General features: G+C 38.1%; 2 protein-coding genes and 1 long non-coding RNA gene across 6 annotated transcripts; 1 reads left to right on the forward strand and 2 right to left on the reverse strand.

Moving 5' to 3' along the window:
- Positions 1–288: 288 nt before the first annotated feature.
- Positions 289–1783, reverse strand: LOC121770834 (PI-PLC X domain-containing protein At5g67130-like). Its single transcript, XM_042167609.1, has 5 exons — positions 1591–1783; positions 1423–1521; positions 1013–1316; positions 658–878; positions 289–532 (listed from the first exon to the last, which is right to left on the reverse strand). Exons 2-5 carry the CDS (start codon positions 1501–1503, stop codon positions 431–433), a joined length of 708 nt encoding a protein of 235 aa, XP_042023543.1. The 5' UTR covers positions 1504–1521; positions 1591–1783; the 3' UTR covers positions 289–430.
- Positions 1784–5476: 3693 nt separating this feature from the next.
- LOC121772282 (COBRA-like protein 4) lies at positions 5477–7500 on the forward strand. 2 transcript variants are annotated; one of them, XM_042169310.1, is made up of 6 exons: positions 5478–5720; positions 5806–5885; positions 5972–6428; positions 6496–6643; positions 6727–7004; positions 7102–7500. In XM_042169310.1, the coding sequence occupies exons 1-6, from the start codon at positions 5669–5671 to the stop codon at positions 7383–7385; spliced, it is 1299 nt and encodes a 432-aa protein (XP_042025244.1). In that variant the 5' UTR covers positions 5478–5668; the 3' UTR covers positions 7386–7500. The 2 variants fall into 2 exon arrangements, with proteins under 2 accessions (XP_042025243.1, XP_042025244.1); XM_042169309.1 differs by having other exon boundaries at positions 5477–5885.
- On the reverse strand, positions 6954–9564 carry LOC121772285. 3 transcript variants are annotated; one of them, XR_006044320.1, is made up of 4 exons: positions 8867–9564; positions 7734–8752; positions 7217–7404; positions 6954–7095 (listed from the first exon to the last, which is right to left on the reverse strand). It is a non-coding gene; the product is annotated as an uncharacterized LOC121772285 (long non-coding RNA). The 3 variants fall into 3 exon arrangements; XR_006044321.1 differs by lacking the exon at positions 8867–9564 and having other exon boundaries at positions 7734–7986; positions 8438–8854; XR_006044319.1 differs by lacking the exon at positions 8867–9564 and having other exon boundaries at positions 7734–8854.
- Between the last annotated feature and the right edge of the window lie 2518 nt (positions 9565–12082).

Genomic DNA, 12082 nt, shown 5'->3' on the forward strand with positions numbered 1-12082 from the left:
GAAAGCCCAATCTCTGAAGCCGAAGCCCAAGCTATATAGAAATCTAGCCCAACCCCAAGCCCAAGCCTATGTTAGTTTCCTATCTCATTAATTAGATAGGTATATCAAATTAGAGTAAAACACATATAAATAAGCACTCTATGTCATCTTAAATTAAATTTGCATGTACTTAAATTAGAAAACAAAAAAAAAAGAATTTTTCATCTTAGACCTGATACCTCTATTAATAGTTTTTTTACTTAGGGAAGGGGAAACGAATTTAATCTGTGGACCTCAATTCAACTGTAATACTCATATCAAACTAAGTATATTACTCCTTCATAAAGATTTTACTACTATATAATAGTAGTATGTGTATTAAATTTATAAAATTACGAAAATCAAGAATATAAATAAAGAATGATATGTGGCTAAAATAAAACAAATTTAGCTAAGAACTTATTACAACGCAAGAATGGACGTCGTTGCATCCGCACAAGAGCTCTCCATTTAACAAATCCGTCGCTTCAAATGTTCCTCCTCCTTCACTCCTCTGCACCAAAATTTAATAAACCAGTCTCATATTTCACTAATAATATTTTAATTACATTTTCTTTTTTCGAACTCAGTGTCATCCACTATCAACTACTCCTGCTCTATTTTTTGTGAACGAGGTACCTTATAATAATCGACAGCCACAAAATTAGCCCAACGGTTGCCGGTAGCGGCATGACACGTGTGTGGCATATTGGCGAGGGCACCAGAGTTCTCCACACATGTGAGCAGTTTCATCGGCACCGACCTGAAATAGTTGACCAGAACCAACGATTTCGAGGTGTCGCTAAGAACCGAAGACTCTCCTCTATTGAAACACTTGTCCTTCATTCCATCATCCCCATCTGCAATTATTTAATTCGATAGATAAGATAATAGTGAGATATAATATAAGAAAATTTAAAAAAAAATTATCCAATATACACAAAAAATCTTGGCATTGTGGATGGAGACAGACCAAGATACATTATCAACTTACATTGATTTTTGACCATGTAATTCCACTGGTAAGCGATGCCTTCGGTGGCTTCCTTGGATTTTGAAGAAGTGAACACGAGCAGCCTTTGATTGCCGGCCACCATGTCGGCGTCGCGCGGCCAATCACCGCCGTTTTTCGGCATTTTGGACAGGGAAACCAGTACTTCATTAGACCTGTGTCTGTGGAAAACCTTTGTCAATCCCTTCGGTGTCTTCACGTAGTCTTCGAGAATTATTGTCACGATTTCAGATGGATTTCGCGACATGAACGCCTCAATTTCCCTCAACGTGTTTAGCGCAGGTTCCTAGGGGTCGTTTGGCAGGAAAGATAAATAAGACAAAATATGATAAGAACATACATTTTAAATTGATTTATGTCGGATAACTCCAAAGATAGATAGAGGTGAGTACAAATTTGGTGTAATCGTAGCATTGGCCTCCAAAGGAATGGCAGAGCCATATGTCTCCCTCGAAGTCGTAGGTATCGAGCATCAGAGCGCGAACGCCGTCCTGAGAAGCCGGAGAGATGTGATTAGTGATGAATTTTTGTGGATGAAAATGAGAGTTTGAAGATTATACATTGAGTTGTTGAGTGATGGTGTCTTCCTGGTTCGAGAAGGTAAGCCTTGGTTGTCCATCTTCGATTGCAAAAGCGATATGGGTTGTCAAGAATGCGTATTTGTTGAATGGTAGTGAATTGTTCTGCAACAACCATTAAAGTATCTAGTGTAAGCAATTGAATAAACATGGCTATTTAGATATTGATACAAAGTGAAATAACACTGTGCGGGCAGGGGTTTTTTCTTCTTTTGTATTAGACTACATATATCATTCCTCGTTTGTACTGCAGTTTTTTTTTTGTTCCGGATTTGGGAGAGACGCATGACCCTCATGCGTCACCCGTTAATGAAACGCATGACCATGATGCGTCTATGGGTAAGACGCATGAGGGTCATGCGTTTTTTAATTTTTTTTTATTTTAATTGAAAGACGCATGAGGGTCATGCGTCTTAGGGTAAAACGCATGACACTCATGCGTCTCTCTTAGAAATTTAAATACGCTCCATAGCTTAGTGGTAAGAATTATGTGTTGTCATTGTGGAGACCCAGGTTTGAATCCTAGCGGCCACATTGCAATTTTTTTGGGAAATTTCTAGTACATATTTATTTAAAAGTTAATTAAAAGGAGTATTTTATGTCAATTTCTAGTACATGATTATTTAAGATATTTATGTTAATTAAAAGTTCCAATAATTTATTTGATAACCGTTTTGAATTGTTACTAATTATAATTTTGAAATAGTATTTTGTACTAGTAATTACAATTTTTTTGATTAATTGCTAGTACATAATTATTTAAAAGTTAATTAAAATGAGTATTTTATGTCAATTTCTAGCACATAATTATTTAAGATATTTATATTAATTAAAAGTTCCAATAATTTATTTAGTAACCGTTTTGAATTGTTACTAATTACAATTTTTAAATAGTATTTTGTACTAGTAATTACAATTTTTTTGATTAATTGCAAGTACATAATTATTTAAAAGTTAATTAAAAGGGGTATTTTATGTCAATTTCTAGCACATAATTATTTAAGATATTTATGTTAATTAAAAGTTCCAATAATTTATTTAGTAACCGTTTTGAATTGTTACTAATTACAATTTTTAAATAGTATTTTGTACTAGTAATTACAATTTTTTTGATTAATTGCAAGTACATAATTATTTAAAAGTTAATTAAAAGGAGTATTTTATGTCAAATTTTAGCACATAATTATTTAAGATATTTATGTTAATTAAAAGTTCCAATAATTTATTTAGTAACCGTTTTGAATTGTTACTAATTACAATTTTTAAATAGTAATTTGTACTAGTAATCAAAAAAATTGCAATGTGGCCGCTGGGATTTGAACCCGGGTCTCCACAATGACAACACATAATTCTTACCACTAAGCTATGGAGCGTATTTATATTTGTAGGAGAGACGCATGAGTGTCATGCGTTTTACCCTAAGACGCATAAAAAAAAATTAAAAAACGCATGACCCTCATGCGTCTTACCCGTAGACGCATCACGGTCATGCGTTTCATTAACGGGTGACGCATGAGGATCATGCGTCTCTCCCAAATCCGGAACAAAAAAAAACTGCAGTACAAACGAGGAATGATATATGTAGTCTAGTATAAAAGAAGAAAAAACCCGTGCGGGCAGTCAATAAAACGTCCAACTACTTACACGACCTAGTTTAATACACCTGGTCAATCATATCTTTAATTTGTACACATATACGTAATACGCATATAGAAAGTCTGAAATTTTCGCTACGAAGAGAATTTAGAAAAATATCAAAATTCTGATATATATAGTCATTTAAAAAGTTAGGATTGATTAGAAATTGACTAAATTTATTGGTTTTTCAGCGGATGGCCCAATTTTAAAATTAGCATTTCCTAAATAACAAACAAATTTTTCATTAGAGCAGACCTTGCAAGCTCCATTAGAGCAGGCCGAGCCGAGCCGAGCCGAGCTTTAACAGTAGCAACGCTGTGATTGCTGCAGCAAACACTTTCCGAATCGCCATCAAATTATATAAATCTATTCCAAAAAAATGAAATTTTCCCTCACATAATCAGAATTAATTTAATTTGTCCGAGTAACCAATGGAGACGATTGTTTTATACTCCTATGTATGTAAAGTTGAGCAATAAAAGACGAAATTTGATTTAGCATTCCATGCCAAGCTGCCTAATCAATGCTCATACGACTTTTGGTATGAAAACATGAATCTTTCATTTTTGTGAAATAAATGTTTAGTGGCTTTTACTAATATGACAAGATTTAATTTTAACATTAATTTGGTCAGTTCTTGCGACTTTAGAGGTTATATCAAGAAGACAAAATCAAGTGTTTTGCAGATTTGCAGTTAGTTCAATTTATGGCTTAGTAATTAGTATTAACACATGCATATATTGATGAGATTTCTTTTCTAAAATATATTCAAGTGAATATAAATATATACACATGCATACACATACACCTGTAATTAGCATTAACTATTACATACACACGAAACACATACATACCTGTAGTATAAATATCATTCATTAAGTTTTAGTAACAGTTTTTACTCACTATAGCTAGATTTATTATAGTATAAGGTATTTAAATTGAGATTATAAAATAATACTAGTACTATAATTATGATATTTAGGATTATTATTGTTTAAAGTAATTGGGCTGGACACCTATAAATGGGCTTGAAGCCCATAAAGAAAATATAGATGGAAAGTCATTATTAAGATCTGCAGCTATCTTTGCTTAAAACTAACTCAAGCCCAAACACGTGGACTATACATACTTTTTCCTTTCTTTCCTTCAACCAAAATTCTTTCTACATTCATCTAACTAAATCATTATCAACAATTCCTAAAATATTAGTTGAAGAATAAAGACCATCATTTTCTTGCCATTTTTCATCTTTTGGCTAAAAAAGCCCCTTCAAAGGTTTGGATTGCAATCACGTTCAAAAGTGCTAAAATATGTTGATTATCAATTGATCATAGTATATAAGATTATTTGATGTGTATGATCAGATAAACAACACAACTACAAAATAGTAGATCCAATCTAACCGGCATGGCATGTCTTCAATGGTAAGTAGGTTAGTTAAAGTGGCTCCCTCAGCTTCAAATGCATGTTTATGAACATTATTCTGTTTTTCTAGGATAAATGGTCGATTTTGTCTCGTCGTTTGAGGAGTTTATTTGAAAATGCCTCATCATTTGAGTAATTTAACAAAAAAAATTTAGGTAAAAAATGTCCCTTAACAAACACAAACAATGTGGCAAAATCGACCATTTATCATTTCTTTTATTCCTTCAAAATACTCCTTTCTTTTTATTTTCAAGAAAATCATTTTCTTGGCCATTTCTAGAAAACTGTTCTCTGTTAAGGAATGTCTTAGCACTGATTAACCAGAAATTCGATTATGACATCTGAACCAAATTGGAGAATCAATTGCTTAATAACACATTAGATTAATACATAAGTAAATGTGTTCTCTAGAATGTTTGTTGACCAAAATAGATTATACTAAAAGTTCAACAACAAATTGGCAATTTCATATTTATTTTTGCTTCCAACATTACAAGCTCTATTTTATACTCCCTTTGTCCCATAAAAGTTGAATCACTTCATTGTGCACTCGTTTTGAAAAAATCGTAATAAATAGTTAGTAAAATCGAGAATAACATAGATAAGAGTCTTATCTACGTTATTCTCAATTTTACTTTACTATTTATTACGATTTTTTCAAAACGAGTGCACTGAATGAAGTGACTCAACTTTTATGGGACAGAGGGAAGTATATAGTAAAGCTATGTTTCCTCTTTTATGGAGTACTATTATTTATTTATAAAGTGACATGAAGAAACATGAATTCCATAAGTTTTATATATACATGCAGCAGCCTGCAAATGTCACTAACATCCAACTACCAGAGGGTGGAGACATTTCAAATACTCTACAAAAACTTTCACTTTACTCATATCTTTCTTACATTCTAAACATCTTCCCTCCAACAAAAAGATACAAATTTTGGCTCTTACACAAACATAAATTCTGACATTGTCTTTCTCAAATTCAAGAAAACATGAATTTTTTCATTGCAGCCTTCTTCCTCTCTGTGCTCTTTTCTTCCACAGGTAAATATGACTTGTGCCTCTTTCTATCATTTCTGCATTTACATGGTTGAATCTTCTCAATTCTGTGTTTTTTTTTTCGTCGCAGCCGCCTACGATCCGTTGGATCCGAACGGGAACATCACAATCAAATGGGATATCATGTCTTGGACACCAGATGGCTATGTGGTTAGTTACTCACAATCAAAACAAAATCTTGTTTTCAATGACATTTCATCTATAGCTTGTCTGAGTCTTCTGTTTCTTTCCCATAGGCTGTGGTGACGATGAACAATTTCCAAATGTTTCGACATGTCATGAGCCCCGGTTGGACTCTGGGGTGGACGTGGGCGAAGAAAGAGGTGATATGGACCATGGTCGGAGCACAGACCACGGAACAAGGCGACTGCTCCAAGTTCAAAGGCAACATCCCGCATTGCTGCAAGAAAACGCCGACCGTGGTGGACTTGCTCCCCGGGGTTCCTTACAACCAGCAGTTCAGCAACTGCTGCAAAGGTGGAGTCTTGGCCGCCTGGGGCCAGGACCCCACGGCCTCTGTCTCCGCCTTCCAAGTCAGTGTTGGCCAAGCCGGGACCACTAACAAGACCGTTAAACTTCCTAAGAACTTCACCCTGTTAGGCCCAGGGCCAGGTTACACTTGTGGCCCTGCCAAGATCGTGCCTTCGACAAATTTCCTCACCCCTGATCGTCGTAGGAAGACTCAGGCGCTGAGTAAGTCAGCCATTTTTGTGATTTTGATGTGAATATTGTTGTTCTGAGATCTGATTGTTGTTTGCAGTGACATGGAATGTGACATGTACATACTCTCAGTTTCTGGCGCGGAAACACCCGAGCTGCTGCGTCTCCTTCTCGTCCTTCTACAACGAAACAATCACTTCTTGCCCTTCCTGTGCTTGTGGCTGTGAAAACAAACACAAATGCATCAAGTAAATCTTGCTTTTTCTCTTCACAGTATAGAAGTTTTTCCTCCTTACATATTAGTATAAAATGAAAATGGTTCTTGAAACAGACCCGAGTCGAAGCTTCTGAGTGTGGTGGGAGTGAACACTCCAAGAAAAGACAACACGCCTCTGCTACAATGCACGCACCACATGTGCCCGGTCCGGGTGCACTGGCACGTGAAGGTGAACTACAAGGACTACTGGAGGGCGAAGGTCGCCATCACCAACTTCAACTACAGGCTGAACTACACGCAGTGGACCCTCGTCGTTCAACACCCGAATCTCAACAATGTCACTCAAGTTTTCAGCTTTGATTACAAGCCTCTAGTTCCCTACGGCTCCATCAGTAAGTTCTTTCATATCTATCCACCAGCCATCAATAAAATCAAGAAACTGTTATAATCAGACATCTGATGGATTCCGATTCCAAACTTGACCTGCAGATGACACAGGGATGTTTTATGGCATGAAATTCTACAATGATCTGTTAATGGAAGCAGGGCAATTTGGTAATGTACAGTCTGAAGTGCTTCTTCAGAAAGATAAGGACACTTTTACCTTCAAGGAAGGATGGGCGTTTCCCCGGAAAGTCTATTTCAACGGCGAGGAATGTATGCTACCCCCACCGGAGTCTTACCCGTTCCTGCCAAACTCTGCGCCTCAGAGTCGAGCTTTCCTCACAACATTCATAATTTGTGTTGCGTTTTTCTTTCTGGCAATGATGTGATGATGATTGGCTTCCAAACCTTGTAATGTTAGAAATTTTGAGGATATGATCAATTCTACAGAACCAGATGAGATAATATACTTGATAGTGCAATTTGCACTGCCATTTTTTCCCACACTGTTAAACTTTTTGGTTAGTTAGAAGAGATGGAGATGATGAAGATCAAGACATGAAGTAAGTAGCTGGAAATAGATAATTTAATTGAAGTACAACATATCAAACTGTCCTCGTCTCATTGCATTTATATCAAAAATTTATGAACATGAACAACACCACAGAAAATAATGCAGATGGGATTCACCAACAATTACAGTTAGAAATCTTATGCTCGTCGCGGGTTTTGTGCACCTGAATCATGTGAAATACATCAAAACGACACAGGGACGAAGAACTTGAGTTGGTCAATTTTCTTGGACTTTCACAACGAAGTTCTGCAATGGCAGCCACACTGACATAAACCTTGCTGTTAAAGATGGACGATTCTCAAACACATGAGAAGTGGAATGCGATCACTATGAGCATAGTGATGAGCAACATCAGCAGGGAGACGTTTTGTCGTAAACACAGTTATCCCCATTAGGATCAAGCGCGTCGTATGCTTCTGAAGATAGACAACGAAGTAAACATTTTATAAATCGAAGACAAAGAAAGACATCGAACATCAAATCATGATGTAGCCCCGCATTCTCAGCAGGTACTCAAATTTCAGTACAAATGAATCAAACACAACTACAGCAAAAGCTACACTATACTATTGTGATCTGCAAATACAAATCAAAACCTACTGAAAGCTTAACAACAAATTAAATACATCAATTCTGTTGTTTTACACCTCAACACATCAAGATTAACTAATCCTAAATCTCCCTCGATTAAGTTAATGAAATCACTAGCATTCTGATTGAATTTCCATACGCTCGAAAGCAGTAGAAGAATCAAGATCGAATTTTTATTTTTCTACAACAACTCAAGATTGGCAACCGAATTCACCTTAAATTCCCAATTACTAACCAAAGCCAATTCCTGATTTAAGAAAACTAAGCAGTGAATACCTTAATCTCGAATTAGCCAACTAAAGCAAGCTAAAAATGCATCCAAATCACAAAAGATCCGAGCTTTTTAATCGGATCAAACAGGGAAAACATCATTTATTATTCCCAGATAATTTGGAGCCCACCAAGAAAACCTTTCCCACCAACCAGATTTACAGTAACTAAAAGAAAGAGAAAAGGCAAGAATTACCTATCGAAGTGAAGGTGAAGCAAGAGAGCAAGAAAAAAAGCAAGAATGTGTGAGGAAATAGAGAAATGTACCTTGATAGTGTATTAGTATGAGGAGATACTTAATTGGTGAAGATAGAGAAATACCTTGATAGTGTCCAAAGTTATACACTTAATATTAGTTATACTTTGATCTATCTCCCACGTATATAAAAGCAACATACTATTAGTGTATTAGTATGAGGAGATAGAGAAATGTACCTTGATAGTGTCCAAAGTTAGTGAAACCGTGGTTGCGTACCGACTCCGTAATTGGTGAAGCATAGTAAGAAAGTTGGTATGATTGTGATGACGACATAATTTACTCTTATGAATGTCTAAATAGACTTGTTCTAACATTGGGAGATTCGCGTCTTTACACTCCCAAACATCAGGAGACTTGTAGGTAAAGGAGGTAAGCAATGGAGCATAACTGTGTCTGACTACGTAGCAACCGTAGAGTTTAAGAAGTCTGAGCATTGGAGCTTTTATAACAAGAGGGACATCACGAAAATACTTGATGAGAGTTAGCTTCTCCATCTCGGGGAGGCGGGAAAAGGGCTGAATGCTGTAGAAACCAAACTCTCTGATGTCGAGCTCCCGCAGCGTTTTGCTGGCAAGAAACTTTGCGGGTAGCCTCAGTAGGCTGTAGTCGGGATGGAGGAGGTGGAGGTGGAGGTGGAGGGATCGAAGGCCGTGATTGATGGCGTAGAGCACGCAATCCTCCATGAATGAGCTGTCAACTCCGCCGGCTAGGAGAATATTTCCGGCGAATGAGCGGTGGAAGTGGTGGACGGCGGCTGCGGCGTCGCGGTGGGAGAGAAATTGGGAGTGAGAGCGTATTAGGGATCTTCTCTCTTCAAAGGGGGAGTCGTAGCTGCTTTTGGGGAGGCTGAAGTGGAAGCGGAGGCCGGGGTCACAGGTTTTTCCATCTCTTGGAGAGAATAGCTGTTTCAACAGCTTCAAATATGCCGATTTTATCCAGGATCAGACGGAGAATATCATCAATGAGTTGGCTCATTCGGTCTTCCGCCATTCTTTAAACTTTAAAGTCGGAGCTCTGATTTAAATACAGAGAGTCGCGCGATTCCCACACCCAACCCTAATATGTGTATTTAATTAACAAATCAAAATCTAATTAAACATGGAAAGTGGAAACACATACTTATCATCACCGACTCATTTATTTACGGCAAAGATTTGAATGTATATTCCCCAATTTTTAATTAGGTTTATTAGTTTTACTTAACTAAACTTTATATTATAGTAATAAGATCTTTACTAGATATTTTGCCATTAAAATCTTTAGTTTCAAGAAGATCGGCTCTAAGCCTATACCACTAAGCTATTCCCTATGGCTCCAGCCACCAGCAAAATCAAGAACCTGTTAAGTATAATCAGACATCTGATGGATTCCAAACTTGACCTGCAGATGTTTATCTTCTACAATGATCTGTTAATGGAAGCAGGGCAATTTGGTAATATGTACAGTCTGAACAAGTACTTCTTTAGAGCATCCACAATGGAACGCCCTATGCTCCGCCACATCATCATTTTATCCAGTGGCGAAGCCAGAAATTTTACGATGAGAGCCCAAATTACTATTAATAGTTATAGGGGACCAGAGGCCACCTAGCCCCAATGTGGCTTCGCCACTGATTCTATCCTCCTACCCTTCCACCTGCAATGAGACGCCATAAAGTCCGCCCTATAATTTTAACTATTATTTTGTTAATTAATTTTATGTTTTAAAATATGTCATGCAAAATAATAAAAAAAAACACCACGATTTAAAAGCAAATCATACATTACTTAATTAAAAAAGTTACAAGAGTGGAAATAAAAAAACAAGTTCATTATAGATAAAAACCTGGTCTAAAGCATTCCCAACTTGCGCTGGAGATCGTCGATCATCCTCTTGAGGTATTCGGCTTCACCCGGGTCCTCGCACTGCCTAAGGGCGTTGTGCGTGTCCAACAACGTCCTCCGGTTGGCAGCCGCCACCAACTCCGCGTAGGCATGTCCCGCAGCCGTAGTCGGGGCCGAGGTCCGGGCCGGGTTCTGTGAGGACGTCGCCTTCGCATTGCCCTTGTTCTTGGCAGTCTTGTTGCCAATCGGATGTCGGGAGGACATCGGTGTGCCCGAACTCTCATCCTCTCTGGTTGAGGTCCATTGTAAGTGCGGCGTTGTCGCTGCTCGTATAATCACCGGCGGCGGTGTTCTTCGTCCTATTCGCCGCAACCGATATGGGCAGAATCCCTCCTTGGAACTTCTGTTTGTCCTTCAAGATGAGCCAGGAGTTCTAGTGCTTGAAATCGCCGTACAATGAAATGTACGACGCAAGCGCTTTATCGCGCACATCAGTCAAACTCTCACCGTCGCCCTTCTCCCTCAAGCACTTCTCTTATTCTGCCGAGAACAAATTGACCTGCTTCTTCACCTGCTTCCAGTGCTTGCAGAGCTGCTCCCTATGGCACTTGTAGGCGACTGTCGACTTTGCCTTGTTGTAGCGATCAGCGATGCGCTTCCAGTACGCGATTTGGCGTTGGTTGTTGGCAAACACCGGGTCCTCTGAAATATAAACCCAACACTTCGTCAAGACAATGGTTTCTTCTAGGTTGTAGTTCGTCCTCCTTGTGGCTAATTCTTCATTCTTCTCTGAATGTGGCAACTTCTGGGCTCTTTGCATGTTTCTCTTCTTGTAGGGGGCGGAGCCCGCAGCGGCGGCGACGGAGGCAGAGGTGCGGCCGTGGGGGGCTGGGGCGCGGGTGGGAGACGGCTCTATGTCTGACAGCGCGTACGAATCCATGGTGAAATCCGGATCGTACTGGGTGTTGGAGTCGAAGGGCCGGTATTCATCAGGGTCTATACCCGGCCACCGTGCACCAACACCGAGCATCAAAAATCCATCGGGACTATTCAATTTGGGAAATCACCGGAATTCATTATAAATTGAAATAGAGAATGAGATGAAAGAGTGAATGGAAGAGTAAAGGAAGAAATAGAAGTGTGGTGTATATATATATAAATTTTGAAGAATTAAAAAAAATGGAAAATGTGTTGCATTGGGCGCGCTATTGTCCGCGTCGCCCGCAATAGGGCGGACGATAGCATGCCCGATCCGTGCTCCATGGCCAGTGGTGGATCCAGAACTTTTGATTTGGAAGTGCAATAAATTTTTACATGAAATAATAATGTTACTCAGAAATCATCTTTTACATTATTTTGGGAAAGTATTATTGAAAATATTTTCAATGGTTACAGTTCTAGACACCAACTTGTTTTGACAAAATAAGAAAATTAAATTGGTGGCCAAATAGAATCAAACACGTGATCTTAGCAATGAGAAATGAGTGCAACACCATTGGACCATTGTGATAGCTTTGACATTAGTTACTCTCAAATAATAATAATTACAGAATTTTGGAGTACCACTGT

This window comes from Salvia splendens, chromosome 16, assembly GCF_004379255.2.
Source record: "Salvia splendens isolate huo1 chromosome 16, SspV2, whole genome shotgun sequence".
NCBI classification, from domain to species: Eukaryota; Viridiplantae; Streptophyta; class Magnoliopsida; order Lamiales; family Lamiaceae; genus Salvia; species Salvia splendens.

Excerpts from the sequence above, each read along its gene's own strand:
- LOC121770834 (XM_042167609.1), bottom strand. The coding sequence starts at position 1,503 with ATGCTCGATACCTACGACTTCGAGGGAGACATATGGCTCTGCCATTCC. Across the intron at positions 879-1,012 it reads TTACATGGTCAAAAATCAAT|ATGGGGATGATGGAATGAAG; the intron begins GTAAGTTGATAA and ends AAATAATTGCAG. Across the intron at positions 533-657 it reads TGGCTGTCGATTATTATAAG|AGGAGTGAAGGAGGAGGAAC; the intron begins GTACCTCGTTCA and ends ATTTTGGTGCAG.
- LOC121772282 (XM_042169309.1), top strand. The coding sequence starts at position 5,727 with ATGACTTGTGCCTCTTTCTATCATTTCTGCATTTACATGGTTGAATCT. Across the intron at positions 6,429-6,495 it reads TAGGAAGACTCAGGCGCTGA|TGACATGGAATGTGACATGT; the intron begins GTAAGTCAGCCA and ends TGTTGTTTGCAG. Across the intron at positions 6,644-6,726 it reads AACAAACACAAATGCATCAA|ACCCGAGTCGAAGCTTCTGA; the intron begins GTAAATCTTGCT and ends TTCTTGAAACAG.